The sequence below is a fragment of the Balearica regulorum genome, chromosome 9, assembly GCF_011004875.1.
Source record: "Balearica regulorum gibbericeps isolate bBalReg1 chromosome 9, bBalReg1.pri, whole genome shotgun sequence".
NCBI classification, from domain to species: domain Eukaryota; kingdom Metazoa; phylum Chordata; class Aves; order Gruiformes; family Gruidae; genus Balearica; species Balearica regulorum.
This window is the reverse complement of record NC_046192.1, coordinates 10,825,838-10,838,190: the sequence shown is the minus strand read 5'-3', so window position 1 is coordinate 10,838,190 and position 12,353 is coordinate 10,825,838. Positions and strand designations below refer to the sequence as shown.

Below are 12,353 nucleotides of genomic sequence, written 5' to 3'. Positions count from 1 at the left end.
TGGTTGTTCAGAGGGTTGTACAGTTTCTCAAGTTGTTGAAACTTAAGCAATTCTTTTCACCATGCATAACATGAGTTTACATCCAGATTACTCTCCACAGCTCTGCTGGAAAAAAAAAAAATTAAAAATGTATTTTTATCATCAAGTCAGGAGATTTGACTGACTGTGCCGTGAAATGAGAGCTTTTTGCTTAAGAAAGTATAATTACTGTCTGTACGGTGACTTTTCAAATTAGAACAAGTTTAAAATAAACAATAATTAGCATGGAACACAAACCAGTAGGTTAAACAGGTAATGACAATTTTGTGTCACTGTAAATCATATAAATGAAAAATGAGAATATTGGAGTAATGCAGACCTATATCAGACTTAAATCACTAGAAAAATGTCTAAATTAACAGGAGTTTTAGCCAGCTACTGATCCAACTAACCGTCAGGAATATTAAATTATTGAAGCCAATACATTTAACAGTTTGTCTGCAGACAAACTGGTGAATTAGATTGTAATTGGGGCTATTCTTAGGGCAAACAGAGGACCCAGTGCTCTGTCTTGCAATTATGATTAAACGCTCTTGAGTTCTGCAGCTAAGAGGTTGCCAAAAAGTCTCATCTTCTAGCAGTGGTGTGGCAGACTCAGTCCCAAAGTCCTTATACATTAATAGTCACTAAGGACAAACTTGTTTTGAATTTGCCTGGAATGGAGGCCATTGAAGTTTCAGCCCCTTCCTCACTTTAACATCAGTTCGGACATATCCATAGCATCTAACTCAACAAAAATGCTCTCTTCGTAAACCCTTTCATTTATAGCTGACCTACACCTTGCTCTTGATGGAAAAACCTCATGTCTCTAGGACTAGACCTGGTACTATTACATGTTTGTTATAATAGTATGTGTGTAAATGATTGTATTTGGCACAAAGAAGTGTACGTATGAAATCTATGAATACCTTTTACACCTGGGAATCCAAGAAATCCAGGGTCCCCTCTAGCACCAGGATAACCTGATCGACCTTCTACTCCCTGCAAATCAGATAACACCAATAATAAACAAGAAGCAGCATCTGCATGCAATGAAGTAGATTTTCTTTTTTGTTCAGAATATTTAAAGCATTATGTTCAAAGAATATGCTACAACTAGAATTATCTGCTCCATTTGTAAGCATGTTAGAAATAGTCATATCATTTTTAACGTTATTCTGTAATACAGAATGGCCAAGGAAATGACATGCCAGAAATTCACAATAATTTCTTTTTGGTCCACTTAAGTCCATGAAAACTGCTTTTTGTATCCATTTTAATATCTTCCTTCCATTACAAGTTTTTTTGGGGGAGGATGTGGGGTTTTTGTTTTGGTTTAACTTATCCTGGGTGTTACTTTCATGGTAAGAGCAAAATTAACAATAGAGTAAGAAACAAGCAATATTCCTTTCACTGACTTTTGGACCGGGAGGCCCAGTGTCGCCAGCTGGGCCTGTTGGCCCTGGTATGCCATCTGCCCCTCTAACACCTTTGCTTCCTTTCACGCTGGGAGTGGGAAGACCAGGAGGCCCTGGAAAACCAGGAGCACCTGCACAGAAACATCAGAGTAAGTAAAGACTACTGCCAACAGCATTTCACATACATTACATACAATGCAGTACAGCATTCAACAACTCTATAATGGTACTCATGTTTACCACCTCAGTGATTCCCAAGTAAATATACCCATTTTTTAAAAAATCAACTCATTTTTCCTAGCCTGCTAATTTAATCTGAGATCAGAGCTGAGTTGTTGCAGTACTCTATAGCACCACCATTTTTTGAATATCCTCCAGTTGTAGTTATGCCTGTTATCTCAAGCCTTCTTTAAAGTTGAATCTCAGCTGCCCTAGAGACTCCATGGGAAGAAAGCAAAATAATGCAATCCAGTGGACTGCAAAGCTTAACGTTATTTTAATTTACATCATACTGCATAAACCATCACAGTGTTTGCAATGGTAACATTGCATTAACTGGTAAAGAAACTACCTGTTTAATTATGAAGATCTCTTGGGGGAAGACCCCTTTCAACCTTGTGTTCTGGCCAGGCTGAATTCTGCTTTCAATTATCAGTATATCATTTCAGATAAATAAGAAGTTGTAACAACACACCTGGTCTTCCATCTGCACCAGCAATACCTCTGTTCCCTTTTGGGCCAGTAATTGCCATGCCTGTTGCGCCTTGAAATCCAGGTAACCCCACTAAGCCAGGAGGTCCAACGGGTCCTTGATCACCCTGATGACCTTTCATACCTGCTGGCCCAGGAAAACCAGGCAGTCCCATGTTCCCTTTGATTCCTGCAAAGCGTAAGTATTACATGTGGGGAGAGCTGTCAAGATGGTAAGATGATGTGACTACACAGGATATGTGCATTTACTATACTGCAAAGGTGGAATTCAGCCTTTAAGTATGGAGAAATCCCCAAAGCCCCCTTGCTACTGTAACGCAAAATAGTTGTGAGAAGACAGGACTTACTGCAAGGTAGTGTACACACTGCTCTTTTAATTTTTTTTTTAAAAACTTCACTTCAGAGATTGCTCATACAAAGGAGTAAGTTTGAGAGGAGGGTAGAAAGACCAGAGCAGAGAATATTTCTTGATGCATGAGTACAAGAAATGCTTCTTTGAACATCAGAAATGGCAAATGCTTTTAAACTAAATGCCAGCTAAAAGCATCAATATGAGAATAATAAAAAAAGAGACTACTTGAAAAGGGTATTCTTCTAAGGTTGATCTTAGGGTGCATGATCTGTATATGGAGGGTATGAAGAGAGAATTTTTTTTTTTTTTTAAAGTAAAGCAAATCAATGTGTTTCTACCAGTACTATAAATACAATGCAAAACAAAAAAATTGGGAAGTCCTCTCAATTGTTCATCAGTATAAAAAGAGAGATGAACAAAATTAAAATGCAATCACTGTAGCTTGCTTAGAGTATGCTTAGTATTCAGCACCAGCATCTGCTTTCATTAGAGCATACTCTGTTAATCAAATTATGTATCAAAATAAAATTTCAAAAGCTCTAGACTGTGTATATTGCTTTCACAGAACCAGAGAAGTTAGCTTCTTCATTTCCCCTTTTACAATAGTCTTAACTTTAGAAGCAAGAACTCTTGACATTTAATATATAGCACCAAATCATTGATCAAAAGCACGGAATCACTCTTGATTTCCTCTGACACTCTTAGTGCCATCTCAAGTACCCAAAAGCAGGAGATGACGTAAAGATGAAGATGACCATTCTGGTACTTAAAAATTAAGCTTTTGCTTTCTGAGAAAGACAACTCACCTCTACGACCAGGAATACCTCGAAAGCCAGGGATTCCTCTCCCGGGTGCTCCTATAAAATATTAGGTCATGTTATACTCCAAGTCCTGAATAATTGTTAGAAAACATCATAGTTGTCTAATATTTCATAAATTTCTTCAAAATTCACTGAATCAAAATGTAGATTTTAGTTATATATAAAATACAATTTATTGGTTATTTCCATTTCTTCTATCCAGAAATAAAAATTAAATTTTTAAGATTTTCTTTATAGTAGGAACTCAATCATATCATGATCGATCATATTTGAGGTACATTCTACAATAACAAGCTTTGTCTTTTTTCAGAGGAAAAAAAACACAGAAGAAAAATCTGCATTTAACTTAGATGCTAAGAAAAATAAAGGAAGAAATGTAAATACCTAAGCAGAAAATATGTTAACAGTGATTACTTCAAACTTCATATGAAAGACTTACTAAATACTATGAATGCCTTCTCAGTATTCTCTTTATACTAATATGCAAATAAACATTTTCACTGTAAAATATGAAAAACCCTTTCTGTCAGAATTCAGTGGAGGACTAAATCTATCTGTGGACCTTGATCACATTAGGAGTGACATTTAAGTGAAAGATTTTGCAACTCAAGGGCCAGGTCATGGAAACCTTCGCTATTTATACAAGTAAACATTGTGATTCCTTTTATCTTATTTCCACGTAAGAGAGGAGACTCCTTTAAAAGGATTTTGGTTCTTTTCATCTCTTTGAGATTAAACACATAAGAACTGTTAACAGCAATACTTTGGCTCTTGCAGACATTAACATTTTTAGGGGAAGTTATGACAAATCACATGTATAAAAGAGCAGTGACATATGCATTTGAGTTGTTGATAGCATGTACAACAATTATACAGAAAAACCTGTGAATTATAAAGTGAAAAACTGTCTACTTATAAATTTATCTTTGGCTCCACAGAAGCTCCTTATTAATCCTTCCCAAATAATCCTTGTCAGTTTAACTAGGGAAAAAAACCAATTGTAAAATAGAATGAAAATATTTCACTGGCGTTACCTGGCTCTCCCTTTACTCCTGGGGGACCAGGCATACCATCCTGTCCTTGAGTACCTTTTTCACCAACAAGCCCATTTTTTCCAGGGTCTCCAACAGGACCTGTGAATTATAACGGACCACAGTATCATTCCTCTCCCTGGCTTTATTACAAATTCAAGGTTTCTCTAAACAGGGAGTAGATTCTGATCTTTGCTAACTCTGCTGATAAGTAAGTGCAAGTTCACTAAATTCTGCAAAACTACATCATCATAACTTTGATGAGGATCTCTGAATATAAGAGCTCTTAATGCTCTTATTGGAGACAATGACTGGCACTCACTTTAATAAAGGCTGCATTGCATGCCTCTCTGTTGCTGCATATTTACACACTCCCGTATTTTTGAATGGTTTGATCTTTTCTGTTGCTTTAACAAACAACTGCAACTCTGTCCCCTTTTTCCACTCTAATTCATTTTCTTCTCCTCCTCATCTAGCTACATCTTAATTTATTATTCTCTTTTAGGAGGTAGAACAAGCCTTTCTTACAATTGTGTGGAATCACACCTTGAGACCTCTAGATGGAAAAAAAAAAAAAAAAAGGCAAAAAGCTTTACGATAGTGAAACAAAATTAAAACCTCTTGCCTCAGCGGAACTGGTAACATTGAAAACAGGCTGTTAAAGACCTTAGCAGGAACCAGAGAACTAACATAAACAGAGACTGCAATGGCATTAGTTGAATTCTAAAAAGCTCAGAAGAACATCAGTTGCCTCATTACAAAGAAAATAACAAACCAGGGGGCAGTGACTTGGGAGACATGGTATATACCATACCATGAGGGCCTGCAACACCCTGTCGTCCTGGGTGACCCTGCCGTCCTTTAACACCAATATGTCCAGGAGGTCCAGGCTTCCCTGTAAGAAGAGTGTGGGAGAAGAGAAAAGGCATCATCACTGGATCCAGACTAAGTCTGAGAACTTTGCTTCATTTCTGCTTCGGACAGCTGCGAAAGATCTCTAGATGACATAAGCTAGCCTGGCCACACTGACTACAAAGGAGCTGTTTAGGTTCACAGCAGTTGAACATAAACGTGCCACCTCACAGCCACTCTGTGTAGTTTATTGAGAAATTATCTTCTTCTAGAAGTGTGTCAACATCTCACCACTCCAAACCAAAACATACCTGGGACTCCTGCACCTCCAGTTTCCCCTCTGGTCCCATGTGGTCCTGGTACTCCTTTATGTCCTGGATGACCTTGGGATCCTTTTTCTCCTTTCCTGCCCAAAACTCCTGGCAGGCCTGGATCTCCCTGAGAAACAGCAGTTGCACACAAACACGTAAGAATCACATTACATGAAATACATTACATTCCATGTTTGAACAATAGAAAAATCATACATCATTTTAAAGATTATGTAAGTGTAATCATGGTTCATTTGATTTTCATACAAAAATCAAAGTAGACTAATATGAAATCTTCTCATAATACCACTGATCTTTTAGACATAGCTAAGAAAAATATTCATTATTTAATCTGTACAAACCAACTTCAGTCTCTAGATGTTTTCACCTGCACCCAGATGTCCCTTCAATTTTATGCTCAGAGTTCCTTTTTTGATCCAAACTTATATTCCTTACAGTTCCATAATATGCAACTATACCAATTACTGAAATGCATATTTTTCCTTGAATTCCTACTGACTTTCATGACAGTAAATTCATTGTGGCCACCTAGCTGATACAGAAAATAAACAGATAATTTAGACAAATTACGGGAGTTATAGTACAGTTTACAGTCTGAACCACGTATTTCAGATAATCTCTTATTAAAAAGACTCCCAGTTGTTCAACACCCAGAATATGTGGAGCAAAATTGTATCCAATTGACCTAACGTAAAATACACTGTTTTTTTCTTAGCAATATATATTACTGAACATAATATATGTTGAGTAATGATATTACCAGACTGTCAAAAGCCAACATTACAATTTTAGATTACAAAACTCTTGAATTTGCCAAGATTATGTTTTTCTGTACTTTTTAATGTACAAATATTCCTACTGCTGACTTTTTAAGTGTAAGTCCTCTTTCTTAATGGATTAGCAACTTTTACAAAACCAAAGTTATTTCCAAGATATTCCATCTTTACAAATAAGAAATTCTTGCACCAAGCAAAAAATGAATTATAATGAACTCAGAAATTTCTCCTGAGTAATGACACAATAGGATTTTTGTATTTCTTATCATTAAAAAATCATCTATTTCTGCAAGCTCTCAAAGGCTCTGCTTACTGACTAATATGACAATGTTTCCACTGCCTTTATACCTTTGGGCCAGGCTCCCCTGGAGGCCCAGGAGATGGGTACCCAGGATCTCCTTTGTCACCTGCAAAGCCACCATAGCCCGGTGGACCAGGGTCACCTGATGGTCCTGGAAAGCCTGGAGATCCTTTTTGTCCTTTTGGACCTGGAAAAATACAGATACTGATACCATTCTTACAAGGATCATAACTGCATACCACACCTCATGTTTTGTGAACTACTATACGCACATATTCATTCGTTATTAAAGATAAAGTAATTTACACAGGCATGACTTTATTTCTAGAAACATTGAGAAGAGGTTCTTACATGTAACAATATATAAATTGAAGAAGTTATATTTCATTTAGAGAGAGGGAGAACTGCATTCTGCAAGTAAAGCAAATGCTGGGGTGGTAAGAAGCCTATAATTACTGCAAAGAATAAATCCCAGTTTAAGTATTGTATAGTGTGCTTACAGTCAGTAACTGCTCAGATCTGTGCAAATGATGCTATACAGCTCTACGAATTTGTAACATGAGTTGATAGAAAATGACCTGGAATTCCCATGTCCCCTTTATTCCCTGGTGCACCTGGGAGTCCTTGTCCTCCAGGAAACCCTGGAAGACCCATAAATCCTTTGACACCTGCAAGATGAAGAAATAAGTGTCATCTTCACATGTTTGCTTTGGACACTGGCTGGCTGGTAGAGCTGTCATGAATACAGAATCCTCTACCGCACAACTAGTCATGGTACCTTATTATTTTATAGATCAACATGCAGCCAAAGGATAATTCTTCCTCTTGTCCCAGACACAGATAATTTTATCATTATTGTTGTCAGAAAGTCAAGGAGATAACAAGCATCTTATGTATCAACATTAAAATTAAGGTTTGTGACCACAGCCCTTAGGGGCGGCAAGTGAAATATACTTTTGCAAATTGTGATCAAGATCATGAATTGGTATTTACGCACTGGACTCTCCTTTCATCATCCCCCTGAGTTCAGTCTGGTTTCTGGCCATGCCACAATCACATTATTACCTACCCATTATGCACTTCTCATCTCTAGCATACTCAAGAGTTTTATCTTATATGGCCTAGGCACTTTTCCCCCACTCACTTATCTTTAGCTTAATTTAGCTAAATTAGCATTCAGTTTAATGACTGCAAGACCTAGTCGCATCTAGAATGTCCAGATGTTTAACTACCAGGGTACTAGGAATGCCTGAACATTCAGGAAGGTGAGGTCTTATTTTCTTCCATAAAAAGTTAGGCAGTAGTTGAGCATTTGCAATTTTTCCTGTGATGGCTACACTGCAATGACTACAAAGGATGTTAATGACAGAATATAGCAGCAATGTTATAATGACATATAGCATGGATAACTGCCATCATGAGAAGAGCCGCTTTGATTACAAGTTTAAAATGATTTCTAATTGTCACCACTTTTATGTATCTAATTATAGTGTCATATGGTTTTCTAGAAATAAGTTATTTCAAAAAATAAAAAAAAAAGAATAAATAGAAGTAAAGCTGTTTTATTAGCATTAATTTGTAAAAACAAATGCATTGTCTCACACAAACATCAAACATGTATCATTATGTATGATGTTGTGGTAAAGGCAGAGCAAAACCTTGAGAAATGGCTTAGGTAGGATTATAATTTATGCAGGTTCTTTTTAAGTCTGCTTTTCACTGAAGTCTGGGTAACTTTCAAAATATAAGCCAAACATGCAGGCTTTGAAAAGAGAAATAGAATCAATTTGAAATTAAAAAAAAAAGCTTCTGAAATATTTTTGTGCACAGTTGTAATGTTCCTATTTTAGAATATTTTTTTCATAATACTGGGAATTCAAACTTCTCTTCGTTTGCGTAAATACCAATTTGTATTCATTGGCCTCATCAGCTTTTAGATTTTGAAGTTATTTAGGATTTAATATTAATTTCTATTTATTACCCCAAATAATGGTCTATATTTGGAAGGAAAACAAGATTCATTTGGTGGTAGCTGCTATGACTTTCAAATAGCAGCTTTTGAAATTGCTCAGTTTCAGAATTCTCAGAAAAGCTTCAGCATTAATACAGAGAATGTAGTGCTGCTGCGAGAGCCAAGTTTATGTGCTAGCATTGAAGTAATATTATTTCTACCCTCCAAGTGATACAGTAATTTTCAATATATGTATTCCATACCTGGTAGACCAGGTATTCCTTCAGACCCATCAAGACCTGGGGAACCTTGCACACCGGTATTTCCTTTTTCTCCTTTTAGACCCATTCTTCCTTGAACTCCTAAAACAAAGTTTCATTTAAAAAAATATTATAAACTAACATCTTAAAATGTAAGTTTTATGTAAAATTTAAAGTTTTATAACTCTCAAAGCTAATGAAGCAGAAGTGGAACATAGGATTTTCACTCTGTGAATACACACCAGCAAGACACAAGCTCACAATTAATGCCTTCTGTATTTCTCATATGGAGACAAAAGGAATTTTCTGAAAGTTTCCATAGGAAAATGCCTACACAAAACGGCCAGACAGCACTAGTTAAGCATGTACAACTTATAAACAGAGAGTCTGTATTAATATTGCAAACAAAGGAGTTATTCTGACAGTGAAGTATTTCTGAACAGATTTAATTTGTTTGCAATCCAGCATCTAGTTGGTAAGCATGCCCATTTCTGTGCTCACGGGCTACTAAATGTGTAAAAATATGAATGGATAGCATACACATATATAAGCCTCCTAGTACTATTGACATATTATTACTGATTTAACATTACAGTAAGAATTTTTTAAGGAATATGGACTTGTTAAAATGGAAATAAATATTCAATGTAATATCCAACTGTCCCATAAATAAAAGGGCAGTTACAGTGTTCAGCAATAATTATTTCAAAGCCATGTGAATAGACTCGGTCGTAGAGTCGGTTTCTTCCATGTTTTAGAGTCCACTGTAATTGCAATATAAATGACAACCCTAACTGTTTTGAATGACAGAATGATGAATGCGTACCTTTTAAGCCTCGTTCTCCTTTATTCCCAATACTAACCAAGGTTTCAGATGGCCCGGGAAAACCTTTATCACCTGGTTCACCTTTTGCTCCAAGAAATCCTTTTCTTCCCTTTAGTCCTGGGAAGCCAGAAGAACCTGCAAGAAAATATAATGAAATTTTCTGAAGAAATCTTTTGAATAGATATAATAATGATATTTGGAACATGAATGGGATGGGAAAAAGTAAGAGCAAAAAAGCTCTCTGCTCTTTATTTAGTAAATCGTCAGCCACTTTTACAAATACCAATTAAAAAAAAAAGGTGGTGATTCAAAGCTGCTAAAAAAAATAAAATAATGCTGTCATTCAGTCTGTACTGCACATATACAGAAGTCAAAGATTTACCAAGACTCAAAGAAATTATGGTATGACGTGTGCTCAGGAGTGATAACATACATCAAGACGGATCACAAGACTACTTCAGCATGGAAGTTCCTGTATTCTAAGTAATAATGAAGGTAGATACTATGGCCACTTGCCTCTGATACCCGGGTTGCCTGGTATTCCAATCATGCCAGGGGGTCCAGGAATTCCTAACATGCCCATCATACCTGGCTCTCCCCTTGAGCCTGTGGAATTGAAGTAATAGGAACATATCTGTTAGTATTTGATCAGTGAAATATAACTTCAGAAAACTACACGTATGCCTGTCATTTAAATGTTTAATTGCTCATTTTATTTTTTTCTCCATGTCTATAACATACTGTCAAAGGCAGTTTTCCAGTTTTTAAGCACATGAACAGCACTTACACACATAGTAACCTCCAAACCGCCTAGATTAGTAGCTGCAACAGCTGCTATCAATGAATGAAATACCTGACAGTGAGGATAATGTATCTGATATCTCCACACAGGGATGGCAGACCTGTCATGGGATGTATGGGAAAGACACTCCTTTCTGGCTCAGGAGCTGAAGGCCAGCTGGGACATGACAGCTCCCCTCAAATGACTTCAGAAGCCTAGGTTTGTGCAATTGAGTCAAACGCTACATGTTTATCATTGGTTTTACAGGTTGCATATATAAAAAGGTATGTACCATCTCCTTCCCACAGAATCATGGAAGATTTGATAGTAATGAAAAAATTCTTTGTTAGAGATAAGAAGCATTACATACCTGATTTATTCTACAAATCAAATTTGAACACATTTCTGAAAAAAACCTACAGGGATTACCTACTTAAAGTTAGCTCTGGTTAAAGTGACAGAGTTTGATCTGACTCAACTCTGTCACACTTAAGATCTGAACTTGCTTTTTAAGAAAAAGAAGATAGAATTAACAAGTTATCTGTTTATAAAGGGATGCTGAGTAGGAACCACTAAACACTTTACACTCCCATTATGCTGGGGAGTTGCTTTGAATGTTAACTGTTCATGTCCTGCTGCAAGGACATTACTGTACAGAAAACAATGTAAGGTAGCTTTCTGTTCTCAGAAGACTGTTATAGAAAATTCAGTACTGTGTCATGACAGCTTCAAGATACCCTCGTCATTTAGGGAATGATGTTTTGTTTTCCATATAGATCTCAATGCTATATGAAAACTGTTGATGGAAAAATATTTCAGCATCTTCAATTTGGAAAAGCATGACTGACACCTTTTTGCAGAGAGTGACCTAATTCCTATGTCAAAACAAGTATTTGGGAAATCCTTACCTGGCACACCAGAGATTCCTGGCCTTCCTGACTGTCCCTTGGGACCAGGTAATCCTGTATTTCCCTGAAGACCTATTAATCCAGGTTCCCCAGGATTTCCGTAGATTCCTGGGATACTCAAGCCAGGAGGACCTAGTTTTCCTTTTGAACCTTGTAAACCTCTTCCTCCTAAGAAAAAAAATGCATGATATCGTAGTATGGTACATCTGTCTGGAAAATAAACCTTCATCTCTATCTTGTCATCGTGAGCATGAAACTCATCTTGAACTCTGCCTGTTTGCAGGCTAAACATTAGACCTGTAAGACAACATACACATTCAGGAAATCTTAGAAGAGGTGTGTGTGGGGTTTTTTTGTGGTTTGCTTGGGGGTTTTTTGTGGTTTTTTTTAAAGGAAAAAAAAGCTTGAGTAGACAATTCTGTTCTTTCTCAGAAAAACTCAAACATGAAAAACCCACCAATTCTGTATTAATTCTCTAAAAAAAAAACAAACCCCAAAACCACCCAAACCAGAACAACAACAACAAAACAAAACCAAAAAAACACCAAAAAGCTTTTGAGACCCTAAATTGGTTTTCTATCTAGCTGAGCTCTTCCTCTGTTTTGTTTCTTTATCAATTGCATTGCAGCAAGGAATCTAAATTCAGTCCCATATGAGACATGACTGAAATATCTTTTTCCTGCAGAATTTGGGCCAGTTTGTGATTATTCTTTATACTCTCCAATGGAATCTGAATCTTAATCCATCTTAATCATTGCATGCATTTCCTCCATCTGCAGAAAGTGCATCTTTTAAATGAGCTCTCATTTTCTCACATATGACTATCCTATAACCAATATCCAGAAACAACTTCAGTTCCCTCAGGCCATTGGAAGGCACAAGCCTAGAGAAAAGGAGGCTGAGGGGAGACCTTATTGCTCTCTACAACTACCTGAAAGGAGGTTGTAGCAAGGTGGGTGTCAGTCTCTTCTCCCAAGTAGCAAGTGATTGGACAAGAAGAAATGGCCTCAAGTTG

At 36.7% G+C, this 12,353-nt stretch overlaps 1 protein-coding gene across 4 annotated transcripts in view; it reads right to left on the bottom strand.

The window, feature by feature from the left end:
* COL4A3 (collagen type IV alpha 3 chain) overlaps positions 1-12,353 on the bottom strand; it is a 66,539-nt gene that overhangs the window by 8,628 nt on the left and 45,558 nt on the right. For all 4 annotated transcript variants that reach the window (XM_075761044.1, XM_075761042.1, XM_075761041.1 and 1 more), the window contains 13 exons: positions 11,339-11,506; positions 10,166-10,255; positions 9,650-9,784; positions 8,827-8,925; positions 7,191-7,280; positions 6,660-6,799; positions 5,515-5,641; positions 5,166-5,246; positions 4,355-4,453; positions 3,306-3,356; positions 2,131-2,316; positions 1,437-1,567; positions 948-1,020 (listed from right to left, as the gene is read on the bottom strand). In XM_075761044.1, coding sequence (XP_075617159.1) covers positions 948-1,020; positions 1,437-1,567; positions 2,131-2,316; positions 3,306-3,356; positions 4,355-4,453; positions 5,166-5,246; positions 5,515-5,641; positions 6,660-6,799; positions 7,191-7,280; positions 8,827-8,925; positions 9,650-9,784; positions 10,166-10,255; positions 11,339-11,506 — 1,470 coding nt within the window. The remainder of the gene's footprint in view (positions 1-947; positions 1,021-1,436; positions 1,568-2,130; positions 2,317-3,305; positions 3,357-4,354; positions 4,454-5,165; positions 5,247-5,514; positions 5,642-6,659; positions 6,800-7,190; positions 7,281-8,826; positions 8,926-9,649; positions 9,785-10,165; positions 10,256-11,338; positions 11,507-12,353) is intronic.